Source organism: Delphinapterus leucas, chromosome 18, assembly GCF_059928025.1.
Source record: "Delphinapterus leucas isolate spDelLeu-1000000601 "Yukka" chromosome 18, BTC_Dleu_Yukka2, whole genome shotgun sequence".
In the NCBI taxonomy this organism is placed as follows: Eukaryota; Metazoa; Chordata; class Mammalia; order Artiodactyla; family Monodontidae; genus Delphinapterus; species Delphinapterus leucas.
Genome location: NC_143146.1, coordinates 67097081 through 67116378, shown reverse-complemented (window position 1 = coordinate 67116378; position 19298 = coordinate 67097081). Strand labels below are relative to the sequence as shown.

The 19298-nt window shown below is 39.3% G+C and overlaps 2 protein-coding genes across 5 annotated transcripts in view; both read right to left on the bottom strand.

The window, feature by feature from the left end:
* CCDC169 (coiled-coil domain containing 169) overlaps positions 1–7082 on the bottom strand; it is a 54443-nt gene extending 47361 nt beyond the window's left edge. Inside the window, exons 1-2 of the mRNA XM_089899292.1 lie at positions 7078–7082; positions 6351–6430 (exon numbers count right to left, since the gene is read on the bottom strand). Coding sequence (XP_089755418.1) covers positions 6351–6430; positions 7078–7082 — 85 coding nt within the window. The remainder of the gene's footprint in view (positions 1–6350; positions 6431–7077) is intronic.
* A 4065-nt stretch (positions 7083–11147) lies between these two features.
* SPART (spartin) overlaps positions 11148–19298 on the bottom strand; it is a 40801-nt gene continuing 32650 nt past the window's right edge. For 3 of the 4 annotated variants that reach the window (XM_022574669.3, XM_089899670.1, XM_030762480.2), the window contains one exon: positions 11148–12798. In XM_022574669.3, coding sequence (XP_022430377.1) covers positions 12525–12798 — 274 coding nt within the window. In that variant the 3' untranslated portion in view covers positions 11148–12524. The remainder of the gene's footprint in view (positions 12799–19298) is intronic. The other variant, XM_089899671.1, reaches the window with a different exon arrangement.

Genomic DNA, 19298 nt, shown 5'->3' with positions numbered 1-19298 from the left:
CTGTTAACCTTATGGGGATTCCCTTGTGTGTTATTTGTTGTTTTTCTCTTGTTGCTTTTAATATTTTTTCTTTGTATTTAATTTTTGATAGTTTGATTAATGTGTCTTGGTGTGTTTCTCCTTGGATTTATCCTGTATGGGACTCTTTGTGCTTCCTGGGCTTGATTAACTATTTCCTTTCCCATATTAGGGAAGTTTTCAACTATAATCTCTTCAAATATTTTCTCAGTCCCTTTTTCTCTTCTTCTTCTGGGACCCCTATAATTCGACTGTTGGCATGTTTAATGTTGTCCCAGAGGTCTCTGAGACTGTCCTCAATTCTTTTCATTCTTTTTTCTTTATTGTGCTCTGCAGTAGTTATTTCCACTATTTTATCTTCCAGGTCACTTATCCGTTCTTCTGCCTTATTCCGCTATTGATACCTTCTAGAGAATTTTTAATTTCATTTATTGTGTTGTTCATCACTGTGTTTGCTCTTTAGTTCTTCTAGGTACTTGTTAAATGTTTCTTGTATTTTCTCCATTCTATTTCCAAGATTTTGGATCATCTTTACTATCATTATTATGAATTCTTTTTCAGGTAGACTGCCTATTTCCTCTTCATTTATTAGGTCTGGTGGGTTTTTACCTTGCTCCTTCATCTGCTGTGTGTTTTTCTGTCTTCTCATTTTGCTTAACTTACTGTGTTTGGGGTATCCTTTTCACAGGCTGCAGGTTCGTAGTTCCCATTGTTTTTGGTGTCTGCTCCAACTGGCTAAGGTTGGCTCAGCGGGTTGTGTAGGCTTCCTGGTGGAGGGGACTAGTGCCTGTGTTCTGGTGGATGAGGCTGGATCTTGTCTTCCTGGTGGGCAGGTCCACGTCTGGTGGTGTGTTTTGGGGTGTCTGTGGCCTTATTATGATTTTAGGCAGCCTCTCTGCTAATGGGTAGGGTTGGGTTCCTTTCTTGCTGGTTGTTTGGCATAGGGTGTCCAGCACTGTAGCTTGCTGGTTGTTGAGTGGAGCTGAGTCTTGGCATTGAGATGGAGATCTCTGAGAGATTTTCGCCGGTTGGTATTATGTGGAGCTGGGAGGTCTCTTGTGGACCAATGTCCTGAACTTGGCTCTCCCACCTCAGAGGCATACCCCTGTCGCCTGGCTGGAGCACCAAGAGCCTGTCATCCACATGGCTCAGAATAAAAGGGATGAAAAAGAAAGAAAGAAAGAAAGAAGAAGATAAAATTAAATTAAATTAAAAAGTTATTAAAATAAAAAATAATTATTAAAAAAATTTTAAAATAAAAAAAAAGAAAGAGCAGCCAAACCAAAAAACAAATCCACCAATGATAACGAGTGCTAAAAACTATACTAAAAAAACAAAACAAAACAAAAAAAACCGGATAGATCAAACCCTAGGACAAATGGTAAAAGCAAAGCTATATAGACAAAACCACACACAGAAGTATACACATACACACTCACCAAAAGAGAAAAGGGGGAAAAATATATATATATTGTTGCTCCCAAAGTCCACGTCCTCAATTTGGGATGATTCATTGTCTATTCAGGTATCCCACAGATGCAGGGTACATCAAGTTGATTGCGGACAAGGATGAGAATTCTTGCTGAATAGTTATTATTCCATTATAGTCATAGTCTTCTGCTATCTCTTCATGTAAGTCCTGAATATTTCTTATCAAGGGTATTGTCAGACATTTTATGATTCAGGCTGGAATTGTTGTGCAATCATTAAAAAAAAAACCCTATTTTCTAACTGGTTATTGCTAGTGTCTTGGGTTTTTTTTAATAAAAATTTCTTCCACCTCTGTATCCAACCATTTTCTAATTTTTTAGTATATTATATATAATATATATATAAACTAATATATAATATATTATATAATATACATATATAAACTAATATAGTAGTTTTTCAGTTGATCCTCTGGAAAGTTCTGGATATCAAGTTATAAAAGTTAAAAATTATAATAATTTTATATCTTCCTAATAGCTATAATGCTTATTTCTGTTTCATATTTTATTGCTTGACTGGACCCTTCAAAACAATATTAAATTTTAATGGTGGCTGGAGGCATCTTTGCTTTTTTCCAGGCATGGTAATGCCTCTAATGTTTCATCATTAAGTGTTATTCCAGTTCAAGATAAATAGAAATATATTTTTTTAATAAGACAACTTGAATTTTATCAAAACCTTTTTTAGCACTTACTGAGACGAGTTTTAAAAAACTATTTGATCTACTAATACATTACTTAATAGCCAAAGAGTTTTTAACTAGAAACCAGCCTATAAATGAAGACTCAAAGGGAGCTTAAAGGAAAGGTCTGGGATGGAGATGTAAATCTGTATGTTATCAGTATACAGATGGCATTTCATACCAAATGACCAGAGGGGATCTCCTAAGTAGTGGGTGCATGTATCAAAGAAAAGTCAGAGGACTGAGCCCTGAAGCACTCCAAGTTTTTAGAACTCATGAAGATGAAAAGAAGTGAGGAGTGGCCAGTAGATATGAAGAAAACCAAGACAGCATGGTGTCCCAGAAGCCAAGTGAGTAACGGGTTTCAATGATGAAGGTGATCAGTTCTGGCAGTGCTGCTAATGTCAAGATGAGTACTGAGAGATGACACTGGATTTTGCAAATTGAAAGTCACTGGTGACCTTGATAAGAGCAGTTTCAGTTGATCAGAGGCAAAACTTCTGATTGGAGTGAGTCCAAGAGAGAATAAGACAATCATGCTTGTGCTGGGCAAATCCAGCCCATTTCTATGCCTAGATGAGCAATGTCCCAGAACCTCAGTAAATCAAGGCTCTCTTCTCCAGATGAAAAAACTTTAGAAGCAAACTTAAGAAACTTAAGTGGAAAGAAATAGAGGCTGAGTTTGGGATCTGATGGCAAAATGCCTGGATCCCAATTCCAGATCTATCCCTCCTCACCTCTATAGCCTTGAGAAAGACATTCAGAATCCCTGAATCTCAGTTTTTCATCTATAAAATGAGGTGATACTGTTTTCAAAGGGTAGTGGTGAGGTTTCAATTTTTTGAAATGCACTTAAACCCCTACACCAATACTGACTCTTCTCAATTTTTTAGGTCTTCTGGACATTTTCTTTCCTGTTCTTTGTCTTGTGGCCAAGCTTTAAGATGGTAAAATTCAGATTTACTTAAAACATAAACCACTCGTTTTGAATATAGTTTCCTATGAATCCTAAAGGGCTTCAAAAGGCCACTATGTGAATGTGAAGCCCTTTGAAGTTTGTTCTGCTTGCTGCTTTGCCTAAAAATTAATCCTGTTACAAAACAGGTAGATTAAATATGAATAAACAGGTAAGAGTGCAAATAAAAAAAAACGATTCTATTGAAATATTTTGCTGTACACAGAGCAGTGAAAGGTGAAAGAGGATAATGGTAGAAGGGGAAACATGGGGCCAAAGAAGGGTTGCTATCTGTTTTTTAGATAAAATAAACTCGGCATGTTTGTGTGCTGTTGGAGATGATTCAGTGGAGCAGGGAAAATGGTGCAGCAAAGAGAGAGGACAATCAATTGCTGGAGTGATATCCTGGAGGAGGTGAGAGTAATGGCCTCTGTTGTACAAGTGGAGGGATTGACATTAAATAAGAGTAACACAGAATATGCAGAGGAACAAGAGGGAAGTAAGAGGATGTGCAAAGATGCACGTATGTAGGTGGGTAGCTTTCTTGGTAGAAACATGTGGAAATCCTCTTCTGATTGCTTCTTGGTTCTCCTTCAAAGAGGAAGGTAAGCTCATTCGCTGAGAGTGAGAATGGAGAGAGGGGGTAGCGAGATTTGAGTAGAGAGTGGAAAGTGTGAAAGAATTACCTAAACAGATGTATCCATGGTTATCACTTGTGCATTTATTTCTTTTATAATGTTAAACAATAATACATTTATTTTAAAAACTCCTTTAATATTACCCCATTGCCTTCAGGATAAATACAAATTCATCAGAATCATATTAAAGACTATTCTTTGTCTTCTTCATAAACTTTTATCTCATCTCCTGTCACATTCTCGTTACAATCTATGTTCCACCCTTATCAGTTACTTAAGAGTTCTCCTCGAGAGGCATTATGTTTAATACTCCCTGTGGCAGACTATTTGCCAAAGATGACTGCAAGAATCCACCCCATTCCACATGTTCTTCTGCAATGTGACCTTGACAAGTAGATTTTCTCCATTCCCTGAAATCTGTGACTGGTTTTTTTTGTTTGTTTGTTTTGCGGTACACGGGCCTCTCACTGTTGTGGCCTCTCCTGTTGTGGAGCACAGGCTCCGGACGCACAGGGCCAGCGGCCATGGCTCATGGGCCCAGCCGCTCCGCGGCACGTGGGATCTTCCTGGACCAGGGCACGAACCCATGTCCCCTGCATCGGCAGGTGGACTCTCAACCACTGCGCCACCAGGGAAGCCCATCTGTGACTGTTTTGACCAATAGAATATAATGGAAATGACGCTGCCAGTTCTGGGAGTAGCTCTTAACTGGACTGGCAGTTTCTGTCACGGTGCCTTTTGGAATGCTTGCTCTTGGGATACAGCCTCTTGGAACCCAGGCACCATGCTGTGAGAAGCAAAAGCTACAAAGCCATGTGTAGGTACTTCTGATGGGTGGTCCCAGCTGGGCTCCCAGCCAATACCCAGGATGAGTTACCAGCCATGTGGGTGAGTCATCTTGAAATGTCCAGCCCAGCTGAACCTTCAGATGACTGAGCGCCAGACTACATCTGACTGCAATCACATGAGAGACCCCAATTAAGAACTTCCCAGATGAACCCAGTCAATCCACAGACTTGTGAGAGACAAATGTTATTTAGAACCCTAAACGATAGGCTGGTTGGCTATGCAGCAGTAGATAACCAGAACCACTGAGTGCCGACGTGGGGAGACAGCAGTTGTCATGGTAGTAGTGGTGGTGGGAGACAGGTGATTTAGGCTAAAATCATGGCTCTGCCACCCCCTGGCTCTGTGATCTTAGCAAGTTACTTAAATTCCTGAACTTCATTTTTCCATAAATGGGAATAATAATAACCACCTCACCTGACACAGTTCCTGGAGTTAGTTGATTCTGAAGAAGGGATAAAGGTTTCTGCCCTTCACCTTAGGTTTTAGCTTGGCCTACTGAGGAAAAACTTTCTCGCCTGCCATTTTACCTTATCTCTTTATACCCATATTCCAGCTCCTCCCCATGAGAAGAGCTGTTGATAATACGACTTGCTGGGCTTACATTTTACTTGTGGGCATAGTTACTGCATTGTGTGTGTATCTGAGCATGACGTGTTTCGTCTGTAGTTAGATGGATGAGGAAATTCCAGCCAGCCTTGCCAGTGCAACTACTTGGTAAGTGTACTCACAGTCTGCCTCCACAGAGCCAGTTTATTAAGGATACAGACATGGAGATGTAGGAAGCTACTTCAGCCTTGGGACAAAGCAGTGTTCTCTAAGCAAGCTTTAACATAGCATTTGGTATTATGAAAAGTAGCATTATATTTGTCATATGGCTACTAATCCATTTTGTTCATGGCTTCCCCAATAGAAGAAAAGTATGAATGGGTTTAAGAAGCAAAGCCCACCCCCATAACCCGAATAAATTCCTACTGTTCTTTAGTAGTCAGTTCAACACTGCCTCCTCTGCCCTCATGCAAGGTGTGTCGGGTTCCCCTTACCTGAGTTGCCATTTCTCCTCATGCAGAACTTATATTACTTCTGCTCATATTTTAGTTTGACACTTCCTCCCAATAGTCAGTGAAACTCTTTAGAAAAGGGAAAAGAAAGGTCTTCCATTCAAAGTGTTGACATATGGCAGGATCTCAATCAATATTTGTGTAATAAATTAACATCTTACAGACATTATAAATTTTAAGGATATATGGGTATGTTCCTGTGTGTAGGTGTGTGTGATGAGTGTGTGTGTGCAACACTCGCCTGCCCCTCCCCCATTCTTTCAACACAAACAAATAGCCAAAACCTAGATAAGGATTTTAAGGTTATATCCCAAATCTAGCAGTTAAGATATAAAGGTTACTACTTGAGTTATATAGAAAACGTGTGATATTTTATTACCAAGGAAATAATGTATTTATCTCACGTAACAAAGGTTTTGCTAATTGAAGAATGAACATTCTGAACTTGTAAGTAGACAAATAATTATAAAGTAGCAGGTTTGACACTCTGAAATATGTTTTTAAAGCCTCTATATTAAATTATTATTAATGCTGCCAAAAAGCAATACGGAAATCTTGACACTATTATTCCAAATATGTAATTTAATGTACTATAGGTATCTTGGTAAAATGAACAATAGCTATACAGGAGTCATAAATAAAAATATTTACTTATATACCTTCATCGTCAGTATTGAGTTTGGCTTCCAGTTCCGCTATCTTGTGTCTTATTTCAAGCACTGAGAGCTGCACTGTATCCCTATTATTAAACACATTTTGTTAATTATGATTCGATTAAAAATAACATGAGAAAAATAATACACAGTAACCTACCACTACTTCAGGAACAACCTATTATGAAACATCACTTATTGAAGGCCTGGTTGAGAATTAGTAATCAGGCGAACGCAAGCTTCTGATTACCCAGGTCCAGGAGGACACTAAAATGCACTAAAGCTCAAAGCTCCCCATGTAACCACTTAAAACCCTTTATTCTTAAAGTTGGCCTCAAGAAGTCTGACAATTTTGGTTACCTGGTTTCTCAAAGCCCAGCAAAGGAGCTGCAAATTACTATAGACAGGAACAGCTAGGGCAACAGGTAACAACTGACAACCTGAAATAAAAAGGAAAAAAAAAAGAAACACTAATAAAAAAAAAATACACACACACACATAACATTCCAGAGATTATCTATTTAGGACATCAGCAAGTGGCATAGTAGTTATCAAAATACGATGACAGAATCATTTATATTTCTGAATGCCTATTATGTTAAAGGCATTGTGCTAAGTGCTGAAGATACTACGGTAAGTGAACAGAACAGCAATTGCAGCAGCTAACTTCCACTGAATGTTTATTACAAGCCAACGCTAAGTGCTTTACATACATTTCAGTCCTGGTACCAACCACATGATATGTGAGATACCGATTTCTACGCCAGTCTTAGACTTGAGAAAACTGAGGCTTCAGAGGTTCATTAACTTGCGCAAGATCATGTACTTGCTGAGTAAGTGATAAGAGCTGGGATTTGAATTTGTGCAGGATTCCTCTAAAGGACTGGCTCCTACACTCTACTGCTTCAGGAAATACAGAACCTGTCCTCAGAGTGCTTACAGCTTAGTACCAGACCAAGAAATAACTGAGCAATTTAAAAAGTGTGGTTGGAGCTACGGCAGAGGAAAGCACAGGAAGCTACAGGGTGACCCAAGAGAGCCTAGCCCTCCTGTGGCCTGCGGGTGGGGGTGGGGGTAGGGTATCTAAAAAGATACTTAAAATGTTCCAAAGACTTAGTAAGAAGTACTGATATTGAGTACTTTAAGAAGTATATATAGTAGGGACTTCATTTTTACCAAGTATCACCAATTCTTAAGCTCTTCTAAAGGGATGAAAGAGAAGCATAACTAAACGAAACCTTTGGAATTTGAAACAGAAACCCTGAACTTAGTGGAACATCACAAGCAAACACATGTTTCAGAATTATAGTCTGTGCACACAGTACACTCCACCGGACTCGCTCCTGAAGGCAGAACCTCAAAACCTGCCTATTTATAATACCAAACGCAAGAGCTAAATGAATCTCTCCTATAAAACACTGTTTTCAGATGTCACCAGTTCTGCCCGGGGATTAACGACACTGCAGGTGTCACCTCGGCCTCAGGGGCTTCGGCCTTGAGCCGCGGGGCTCACACAGGCGCAGGCCCTCGGCTTGGCGGCGCCAACGTGAACCCCACACCCGGCGGGGCGCGCGCCGCCCTCCGAATCACTTCAGGTGCCTTTCTTCCAGTAACTCCAGTTTAAGGCGGTCGGTGTTCATACCGTCGAAGGTGTCGCCTCTTCCTTCCTCCACCGTGTCAGATCAGAGGCCACCCACGCCCTTCCCTCACATGGCTTAGAACACGAGACCTGACGGGACCCCCTGCCGTCGGGAGTGGTCAGGTTCTCTCAGCCGTAGTGGGGGCGAACTGCCTCACGGTCGCTGCCTGGCGCCGTCCGGTGACGTTACAGGGCGGCGCCCGGGGGCGGGGCCAGGCTGGGACGCCCAGGGCCGCTCACACAGAAAGAGGGCTCTGTGCTGGGAAGTTTGGAATTGAATTAACTAGAAAGTAATGTAGTATCACGTTAGACCGACAGACTAATGTCCAAAAGAACCACCCAAATTTGTGGGCAAGAGATGATGTGAAGCATTTTGAGGAGTAAGTTCAATTAATAGCAATCGAGGGTTTATTTTATACAGAGTGATGTGTAAGAGATGCTAAGTACGTTCACTGCTTTCAGAGAACCTACGGTTTAACTGAAAAGTGAAGATCTCTTGTCAGTGTGTCAGTAGTCACGTGCTGTGGCAAATCTTGTACTCCCAACTTTTGTGCCCAGCCTGAGGCAAGCTGTGGGGAACAAGGTGCTGGTCACCTCTTAGACACTCACCGGTGTCTATTCTGTCTTGGTGGCTCCCTTCCTTCGTCCTCAGCCAGCGTTCCTAATTCTCTGATTGACTGGGGAGGTGGGGATGAGAGGGACCTGCATGGCAGAGAGATAGTCATGCATTTTATATTCTCCCAAATCTTTCTGGTTCACACCTAAACCATAGCTTTTGAAATATCAAAAGCTAAGAACTGATGGTTTTGTTCTCTATATTCTCTGTAGAACCCCTGCTCCTTTAGGTTAGGAGGGTCAGGAATCCTCTCCACCTCTAATGCTGCTTCCAGGATCTCTACTCTTCCATCCTCCTGTAAAAACTCACTCCTTATTTCATCTGGGTGTGACACCATCTACTTCTCCTTGCTTCACCCAGAGACTTAATAGTCACAACCTGTCTACTGACTTGGACAAAAAAAGTAGTTTTTCCACCATAGGTCTTGTCTACAACCTCGCCCTTCAATATGCAACTCTCATCACTTTATCTCCACTCCACATCCACAGCTATATGCTGAACCCTGTCATCAGTGTGGCTTTAGTTCAAAAGCCTTAAATTTAAAAACTGCTGTATACCAAAGCCCCTTTTTCTGCTCCCAGCTCAGTTACTCCCTAAATAGCAACGTTTTAACTAGAGACGTTATCTGTGGGGCTTCTTGAACATGCAAATGCTAGGATCCTATCCCTTATCTCAGTAATCTTGCTTCTTGGTAGCACTCTAGCAAGTTGCTTTTCAGCTGGCTAACTAAATTTGAACAGAACAGATTGGGTGGGATGCCGGGGGAGAGAAAACACTTTCCCCCACTAGTCATTTTTTCCTCCAATGAATAGCCTCCAGGTTGATCAAACTGTTTCTTCACATACGACAACTTTTTGCATAGAATACATTTAAAGACATTATTTCGGGTTTCTTTCATCTGACCTGTGTTCTTAAAAAAAATTTTTTTTATTCATCTTTCTGGATCTTTAAAATATATTGTAAATAGAAAAAATGTCTTTGAAGAAAAGCTATTCAGAAATCAACAAAATATTCTCTTTTAAGCAATTCTGTTGCTAAATTAAACACAAAATAGCAAAATCCATTAGGAAGTCTGTTTAAAAATACCTAGTCTTAATTCTGGCAAGAACAGACCAGAGAACTAATTTATTTGAGCACAGCATTATAGACTTAACTGATATGTCTGGCTTTTCTTAGCTTACCCTAGAACACCTATGAAGACAGAGAAAAAGACTCACACTATCAGGTAGGTAGTGATGATCTATTTTGCTAATATCTCAAGAAATTTTCTACCAACTATTAAGCCAATAGAATTGTAACAAAAATTAATTTGATAAGCAGCTGGAATCAGAGGAAATAAGACCATTTGTCTTTCCCCATCTACCTCTGTTTAAGAAAGACAAGATGCCCGGCCTAACAGGCCCTCCTTTTTGAAGCATGTGTGTGACCTCTTCTTTCATACTGTTCCCTTACATCTTGGGAAGGTTATTTCACCTCTCTATACCTCAGTGTCCTATTCTGTAAAATGAAGACTGTAATGGTATAACCTCATAAGAATATTGTGAGGTTAAAATAAATTAGTCTGTGTAACAGCACTTAGAACATTTTAACACTACCTAAACATTAGCTATCATTATTTTTATAGCTAGTAGGTTCCTAGAGGCAATGCCAGAAAACTACCCAGTACAGCATGGGGGAATGACAGTCTGTAGAGGCAAAGTGAGGAAAAACCCTGGTAGCAGTAGATACTGAGAACTGTTTGTCAGACACTAGATCTGTTGCATCTCAAAAAGCCAAGAAAACCTAGGAGAAAGACCTCTAGAAAATAAAAACCGGGCTAAGAAGCTGTGATGGTTAATTTTATTGTCAGCTTAACTGGGCAACGGGGTGTCCAGACATTTGGCCAAATATCATTCGGGGTGTGTCTGTGAGGGTGTTTCTGGGTGAGATTAACATTTCAATCGGTAAACTGGGTAAAGCAGATTGCCCTCCTTAAAAGATGGGTAGACATCACCCAATCAGCTGAAGACCTGAATAGAACAAAAGGGCTGAATAAGAGGGAGCTCTTCCTGTTTGATTGCTTTCATCGGTATATTGGTCTTTTCTGGCCTTCAGACTCAGACTGAAACATAAGCACTTTGGGGTCTCAGGCCTGCCTACCAGCTTTCAGACTGGAATATACATCATTGGTGCTCCTGATTCTCAGGCTTTCAGACCTGGACTGATACAGCACATCAACTCTCCTGGGTACCCAGCTCACTGACTGCAGATCTGGGGCTTCTCAGCCTCCATAGTTGCACAAGCCAATTCCTTATAATACATATTGGTTCTGTTTCTCTGAAGAACTGGAATATAGAAGCTATACTTACCAAAATTTTGTCTAGCTGTTGATCTGAAAAAGCAACCCACAAACAAGTGAACAGAGTAGAATGAAGTGAAATGGACAACTAGGTTCCCGTTGACAAGTCCAATTTTGCTGACCTCTTCTCTAAGGTAATTTTTTAAACTTTAGGCTCCACTATGTGTCATTCCATTTCTTAAACTTAAATAAGGCAGAGACCGACTGGAAGCTATTTACCAATTCAATTTTATTTCCATTTTAACTAGTACATTATCCTTGGCCCTAGGGAAAGGCTCCACCAATTCTGTGTCCCTGAAATACAAACCCATGAATACATTTGAGGCCAAGTAAATCAGACAGTTTATTCACAAAGTGCATTCTTTATATAGTTTCAAATAAAGCCTAATAAACTAAATAGCAATTGGAGTTTCAGAAATATTAAAATGGACTATACTAAGAAAACCAATACCAATCTTTTAAAATCATTAAATAAAAATAAAATGCCATTAGCTATTTTACTTACATATTTGTAGCTTATAGGTCTGTGAATATCCTCTCTTCTGCCAAAGTGGACACTGTTATGCCTAGCCACCATGGATTAAAGCCTAAAGTCTTCACATTCTTTACCTTAATTATGAGTAAAACCTTTCTAATAATTTAATTTATTGGCTTTTTAATATATAAAATTCCAATGACTGAATCCCAAAATAAAAATTATTTATCATACATAAACTCAACTGTTTATATTTTAGTTTTTACTAAATTTCAGCCTTTTGGCAAAACTTACAGAAGTAGACACAGTAAAGTGATTAGATTTTCGTCCAATTAAGCTGACAATAATCACTTTGAATTTTGATACAATACCAACCATACCCCCAAATTTCCTAGGCTCCTAACAGATCAATAACAGGCTAAATCTAGAAGACTTAAAAATCTATTTGTATTCATTTAAAATCAAAAAGACCATTCCATTTCCTAACAAAGAGATAAGCTACCAATGATTTTATAGAACCTCATTTTATTTTCCATGATTAGTCTACTCCTTGTTTTGAAAAAGTCTTTTAAATGTTATACAAGAATTCTTTTCATTTAGGGTTAAAGTTTTTGTTTAGCTTACACACTGAAAATTCTCACAAGCACCTAAAAAAAAAATCCACAATTAGTGCAAAAAGAGGAAACAATGTTTAAAGCATTCATTCCCAGTACAAACATAACTAAGGTTACTAAATGCCAAATTTTAGGTAAATATATAATTTCCTACTTTGCTTTCTGAAAGACAGCAAATACAAAAATAGTTTAACGTTAGGTTTAATGAGATTTATAGCACATTATTAGTCTTATTTTAACTGCAAAAATATTTTAGCCACATTTAGAAAAAAATCAACTCACAGAGAATGTAACTATATTTCTAAAGGCCAGATGCAAGAATACTGATTCTTTTCCTTAGAAGTAGAATACATGACATAAAGCTTATGAAATAGTCACTTTGTAGGAATGAATACATTTTAAAAATCCTGGTTAATCTGTAGGGAATTCCACATTTGCCATTTAACAAAATTGCATCCATCTGTAAGGCTTTGGTATAGACAATTCATAGCACTTCCATCATTTATCTTTCTTCTTTGCCCCATCCTTCTCTAGTGCCTCTCTCTGTTCATCTTTCTCCTCTTTCATGTTTACACTTGCTCCTCCTCCTTGATTTTCCCCCTTAGAATTATCAACAATTTTATAGTCCTCAAGCAGCGTGTGTCCCGTTTGTTTTGCAGTTTTCTTCACGATTGCTTTGATGCCAACGTTGTCAATATTATAGGCAGTTACACCAACATTGATGGCAGAATCTACTGCATTGTGTGTAGCTTCTCCTGCGGTATGCCCGTATCTTTAAAAGAAAGATTAGAGAAAATACAATAAAATTACAAATATAAATTAAGATCTTCTGAATTAGTATTAAATAGGTCACATGATTAGCATGTTATCCGAAAGCAAAATCAGACGTTAGGTTTCAATTTAATTAATAACTTAAAACACAGTAAAGAATAAAATCACACTGTGCCAAGGCTGTTATTTTCTCCTTTAGCAAAAACACTGTGAAAATAAACTGAGGCTGAGATTAATGTAATAAAGACTGTTTATGCTGTAGAATAAAATGTAAATTATAATAAAGGTTGTTAATCAGTCAATATTTCCTTTTTTATCTTCTTCTGGAAATATAAGAGAATTCTAACTGAAACAACTATAGGTCACTATAAATGGTTTTGAGTTCTACCTTAACTAGACTTTGGTTAAGTCTTTCAAACTACTGGAATCTGAGTTTGTCTCTAAGCAGAGATTCTACAACACTCTTCCTCACTCCACTCCACCCCACTGCAGACTCACTGGCCTTCTTGCTGTTCTTTGAACCCACCAAGCACACATGCGCTGCCCTATGACTTTCGTACTGGCTGGTATCTGCCTAGACTACTCTCACCCCAGGTATGCATGTGGCTAACTGCCTCACCTTCTTCAAGTCAGCTATTATCCTCTCAGTATTTAACCTATTTTAATTGCCTTATCTCACATGTCCTACCCCACTGCCAATCAATCCCCCCCTTAAACTTCTCTTTCTTCTATAACTTAGTCTGCTACATACTATAGAACTTTTTTACACCCATTGTTTTTGTTTTGCTTATTGTTCGTCTCACTAGAATATTTTTTGTTTGGCTTATTGTTTGTCTCACTAGAATATAAACCCCATTAGAGAAAGATCTCTTTACTTTGTTCATTAATGTATCTTAAGTACTTAGAACAGTGCCTGACATCTAATATTTGTTGAATGAATTAAATGAGGAAGTCCTGCCCTATCCATCTAAGAGTTTCTTGAGTTCATATGTATAGCAAAGGGCTTGGGAAATTACAAAGCATTACACAAAAGTAGCTATTCCTGACCATAATCAATACCGCTGATGGTGTTTAATACCATTTCCATAAGAAAATAATACAACTTGAGGTCTTAAGCAAGGACACTAAAACTTATCATACTTCTTGTTTTACTCTTTACCTTTTTTTAAAGCACCAGTCTTTTAAAGCTTTTCTTGTCCATACACTTCCCCAAGTAGAGGACTGCTTAAACAACATACAAGAACAAAGAGGCAAAACTTTACAATTTTCTCCAGGACACACTGAAGTTTCCTAGATGCACTGAGACCCAATATCTGGACATTTTTTCTAACACTGGATCTGTCCTCTGAATTAACAAGTACTCTATTACTATTAGCCTGGCCTAAAACAGTGGCTTGTGAGCCTACTGGCTTATTCATGCTTGTCTTTTTTTTCAACTTCAGTGTAGAAATATGAAATAATCTTATTATGCTTCTGAATGATATCTCATTCTGTCCTTTGCCTAATGTTAATCAGAGCCAGGGCACAGCAGAGCCTACAATCTGTCAAACCTTATGTCTATACCACTCTTGATTGGGGCTATTTCAACGGTTACCCAACAGAAAAGCTTCTGACTGCTTTCTGCCTGTCCTGGTTGCTTTGCAACCCCTCAGCACTCCATAGGATTGCTGATGTTGCAGAAGACACTGGGCCTTCTCAGTCAACCAAGTCAATCAAGCCCCAGTCACAAAAGCTACTGTCAGGTGGAATGCTCAGGCTCAAGGAGGAGAAAGGGGCGGCAGCAGTTTCAGCAATGGAAGTGTGCCCGTAACTCCTGGTTGAGCAGGTTTCTCTCAGGGCTTCTCTCTCCAGGCCTGTGTTAGCTACAATGAAGCGACAATGATAACTTAAGAAGGTGGCCGTATTAGTGTTTTCGAGCACAGGAAATCCTCCAGACTCATAAACTTCCACTTCTGAGTATTTCGCATGTTCCCTATTCTACTGATGCAGTTTGATACCTCAAATTGCACTTATGATATTTCTATATGCAATACAATTCTAAAGACTACATTTAAAAAAAAATAATATACTGAAAAAGAAGTCTGTGTTGGTCCCCTGATGATTTTTCTTGTTCTTCCATGCTGTCTCCACTTTAGCAGCAACTCCTGTTAATCTGGAGAGAAGTACCAAACTGGGAGCCAGAAAACTAGATTCTAATACCGACCATGCCAACAACCAGCTGCGTGACCCTGGTGAAGTATCAGCCTTTTTGCATCTCATCAATTTCCTCTCCTTTATCTTATAAAATGAGATGTATATGTTAAAGCACTTTGAAAATTCCGTAGTACTAATCATACAGTTATCTCCAAAGACCCTATACAATAGTTTTTCAGCAGTTGTGTTTATTTTTTAAGTATATCCTCACTTATTACCTCTGCTTCCCAATATGCCCTAAAACCAGGATTCCTGGCAGGCACCTACTCTCTTCTCTTGCTTGATAAATAACTGTTCAGTTCTTTTCTTTATTCAGATTCAAACTACACAGTTAAAGACTCCTAGAAAGCCTATCTCTAGCAAACATTTAAAAAAATAAAGCTTAATTTTTATTCTTACTTTTTAAAAAGTTAACTATAATTAGAGCTTATTAAATTAGATTTTATATACTGAGTAACACTACCAATTTAAGAATAAAAATGAATATAAAGAATGCTCTAAATAAGTCAATGGGATTCAATTTGAATAAGACTTTTCTGAAATTTCTCCAGTGCATTCAGTAATGTATAGCAAAACAGCATACTGGCAGTGATTCCAGATTTCACTAATTATAGCAAAATTTCAGTCACAACTTTCTAATAAATATGCCTAAAATTCAATTTACATGCAACCTTCAAAACTATTCTTAGAAATATTAACCTTAAATATTTAAAATAGACATAGCTTCTTATTAGTCTATCCATCAAAGGCAGATGGGTTATGAAGGACCTTGTAGGTGAAGCTAAGGAGTTTAAACTTTATCTTGAAATCAATGGGAATGGCATGACCAAATTTATGCTTTAGAAAGATCTAATACAGGTTGCACTGTGAACTGTAAGGGTTTAAGACTGAGGAACAAGTTAGGAAACAAGTTGTGAGCTGGATGAAAAACGAAGAAAATCTATTCTCTAAGGTAGTGCTAATGAGGCTGAAGCAAAAGGGATGAATATATAAAACAACAAGACTCAGGGACTGAATGGCTGTAGTGGTATGTAGTTGGGATGTATGAGCCTGAAGATTAAAAGTTAAGAGGAAACATAGATTTGAGAGTTGCTGAAATACAGGTGGTAATTGTAGCCACAGATATAGATGATATCCACAAACAGCAGAAAAGGGAGTATAGAGTAAATCCTTAGACAGAACCAATATTTAATGAATGGGTGTGGAAGACAACCACGCTAAGAAGTATCTAATAAGACAAAACTGAAAGATGAGAAATGACAATACTGTTAGGAGATTTGTAGACAGCTGACCCACCAATCTCACTAAGCATTAGATCTTGGAGAAAGATCAGTCAGGAGGAAAGGCTATAGTAAGCATGTGAATAGATTTTATCCACAAAAAATTGTGGAAAATATCTAAGATGTAAAGAAGACATGTCTTTCAAATCTACAGGTAACACAAAATGGAAAGCTAATATGACACACATCAAAATCTGAAGTGAAAATTATAGATTTAATGATGGGTCAAAATCAACAAAGTGCAATTAAGCAAGAATAAATGTAAACTTTTTATTTAGGTACAAATATCAATTGTCCAAAAATAAGACAAAGGTCCAGATTTTAAATAAAAGGTTCATTTTTAAAAAACCCAAGTTTGGACAGAGGTCCTGAACCAATATGGCGGAGTAGAAGGACATGCTCTCACTCCCTCTTGTGAGAACACCAGAATTACAACTAGCTGCTGGACAATCATCAACAGGAAGACACTGGAACTCATCAGAAAAGATACCCCACATCCAAAGACAAAGGAGAAGCCACAATGAGATGGTAGGGGGGGCGCAATCACAGTAAAATCAAATCCCATAACTGCCAGGTGGTGACTCACAGACTGGAGAACAATTATACCACAGAAGTCCACCCACTGGAGTGAAGGTTCTGAGCCCCACGTCAGGCTTCCCAACCTGGAGGTCCAGCAACGGGAGGAGAAACTTCTAGAGAATCAGACTTCGAAGGCTAGTGGGATTTGATTGCAGGACTTTGACCGGACTGGGGGAAACAGAGACTCCACTCTTAGAGGGCACACACAAAGTAGTGTGTGTATCGGGACACAGGGGAAGGAGCAGTGACCTCAGGGGAGACTGAACCAGACCTACCTGCTAGTGTTGGAGGGTCTCCTGCAGAGGTGGGGGCTGGCTCTGTTTCACTGTGGGGACAAGGACACTGGCAGCAGAAGTTCTGGGAAGTACTGCTTGGCGTGAGCCCTCCCTGAGTATGCCATTAGCCTCACCAAAGAGCCCAGGTATGTTCCAGTGCTGGGTTGCCTCAGGCCAAACAACCAACAGGGAGGGAACCCAGCCCCACACATCAGCAGTCAAGTGGATTAAAGTTTTACTGAGCTCTACCCACCAGAGAAACAGTCAGCTCTACCCACCACCAGTCCCTCCCATCAGGAAACTTGCACAAGCCCCTTAGATAGCCTCATCCACCAGAGGGCAGACAGGAGAAACCAGAAGAACTACAATCCTGCAGCCTGTGGAACAAAAACCACATTCACAGAAAGATAGACAAGATGAAAAGGCAGAGGGCTATGTACCAGATGAAGGAACGAGATAAAACCCCAGAAAAACAACTAAATGAAGTGGAGATAGGCAACCTTCCAAAAAAAGAATTCAGAACATTGATAGTGAAGATGATTCAGGACCTTGGAAAAAGAATGGAGGCAAAGATTGAGAAGATGTAAGAAATGTTTAACAAAGACCTAGAAGAATTAAAGAACAAACAAACAGAGATGAACAATACAATAACTGAAACGAAAACTAGACTAGAAGGAATCAATAGCAGAATAACTGAGGCAGAAGAACGGATAAGTGACCTGGAAGCCAGAATGGTGGAATTCACTGCTGCGAAACAGAATGAAGAAAAAAGAATGAAAAGAAATGAAGACAGCCTAAGAGACCTCTGGGACAACATTAAACACAACAACATTAGCGTTACAGGGGTCTCAGAAGGAGAAGAGAGAAAGGACCTGAGAAAATATGTGAAGAGATTATAGTCGAAAACTTCCCTAACATGGGAAAGGAAATAGCCACCCAATTCCAGGAAACACAGAGTCCCATACAGGATAAACCCAAGGAGAAACACGCCGAGACACATAGCAATCAAATTGGCAAAAATTAAAGACAAAGAAAAATTATTGAAAGCAGCAAGGGAAAAATGACAAATAATATACAAGGGAACTCCCATAAGGTTAACAGATGATTTCTCAGCAGAAACTCTACAAGCCAGAAGGGAGTGGCATGATATACTTAAACTGATGAAAGGGAACAACCTACAACCAAGATTACTCTACCCAGCAAGGATCTCATTCAGATTTGATGGAGAAATCAAAAGCTTTACAGAAAAGAAAAGCTAAGAGAATTCAGCACCACCAAACCAGCTCTACAACAAATGCTAAAGGAACTTCTCTAAGTGGGAAACACAAGAGAAGAAAAGGACCTACAAAAACAAACCCAGAACAATTAAGAAAATGATCATAGGAACATACATATCGATATTACCTAAACATGAATGGATTAAATGCTCCAACCAAAAGACATAGGCTTGCTTAATGGATACAAAAACAAGACCCAGGGGAAGCTTCCCTGGTGGAGCAGTGGTTGAGAGTCCGCCTGCCGATGCAGGGGACACGGGTTTGTGCCCCGGTCCAGGAAGATCCCACATGCCACGGAGTGGCTAGGCCCATGAGCCACGGCCGCTGAGCCTGTGCGTCCGGAGCCTGTGCTCCGCAACGGGAGAGGCCACAACAGTGAGAGGCCCACGTACCGCAAAAAAAACAAAAAAAACCCCCCCAAAAAACGAAGACCCATATACATGCTGTTTACAAGAGACCCACTTCAGACCTAGGGACACATACAGACTGAAAGTGAGGGGATGGAAAAAGATATTCCATGCAAATGGAAATCAAAAGAAAGCTGGAGTAGCAATACTCATATCAGATGAAATAGACTTTAAAATAAAGAATGTTACAAGAGACAAGGAGAGACACTACATAATGATCAAGGGATCAATCCAAGAAGAAGATATAACAATTATAAATAGATATGCACCCAACATAGGAGCACCTCAATACATAAGGCAACTGCTAACAGCTATAAAAGAGGCAATCGACAGTGACACAATAATAGTGGGGGACTTTAACACCTCAGTTACACCAATGGATAGATAATCCAAAATGAAAATAAATAAGGAAACAGAAGCTTTAAATGACACAACAGACCAGATAGACTTAATTAGTATTTATAGGACATTCCATCCCAAAACAGCAGAT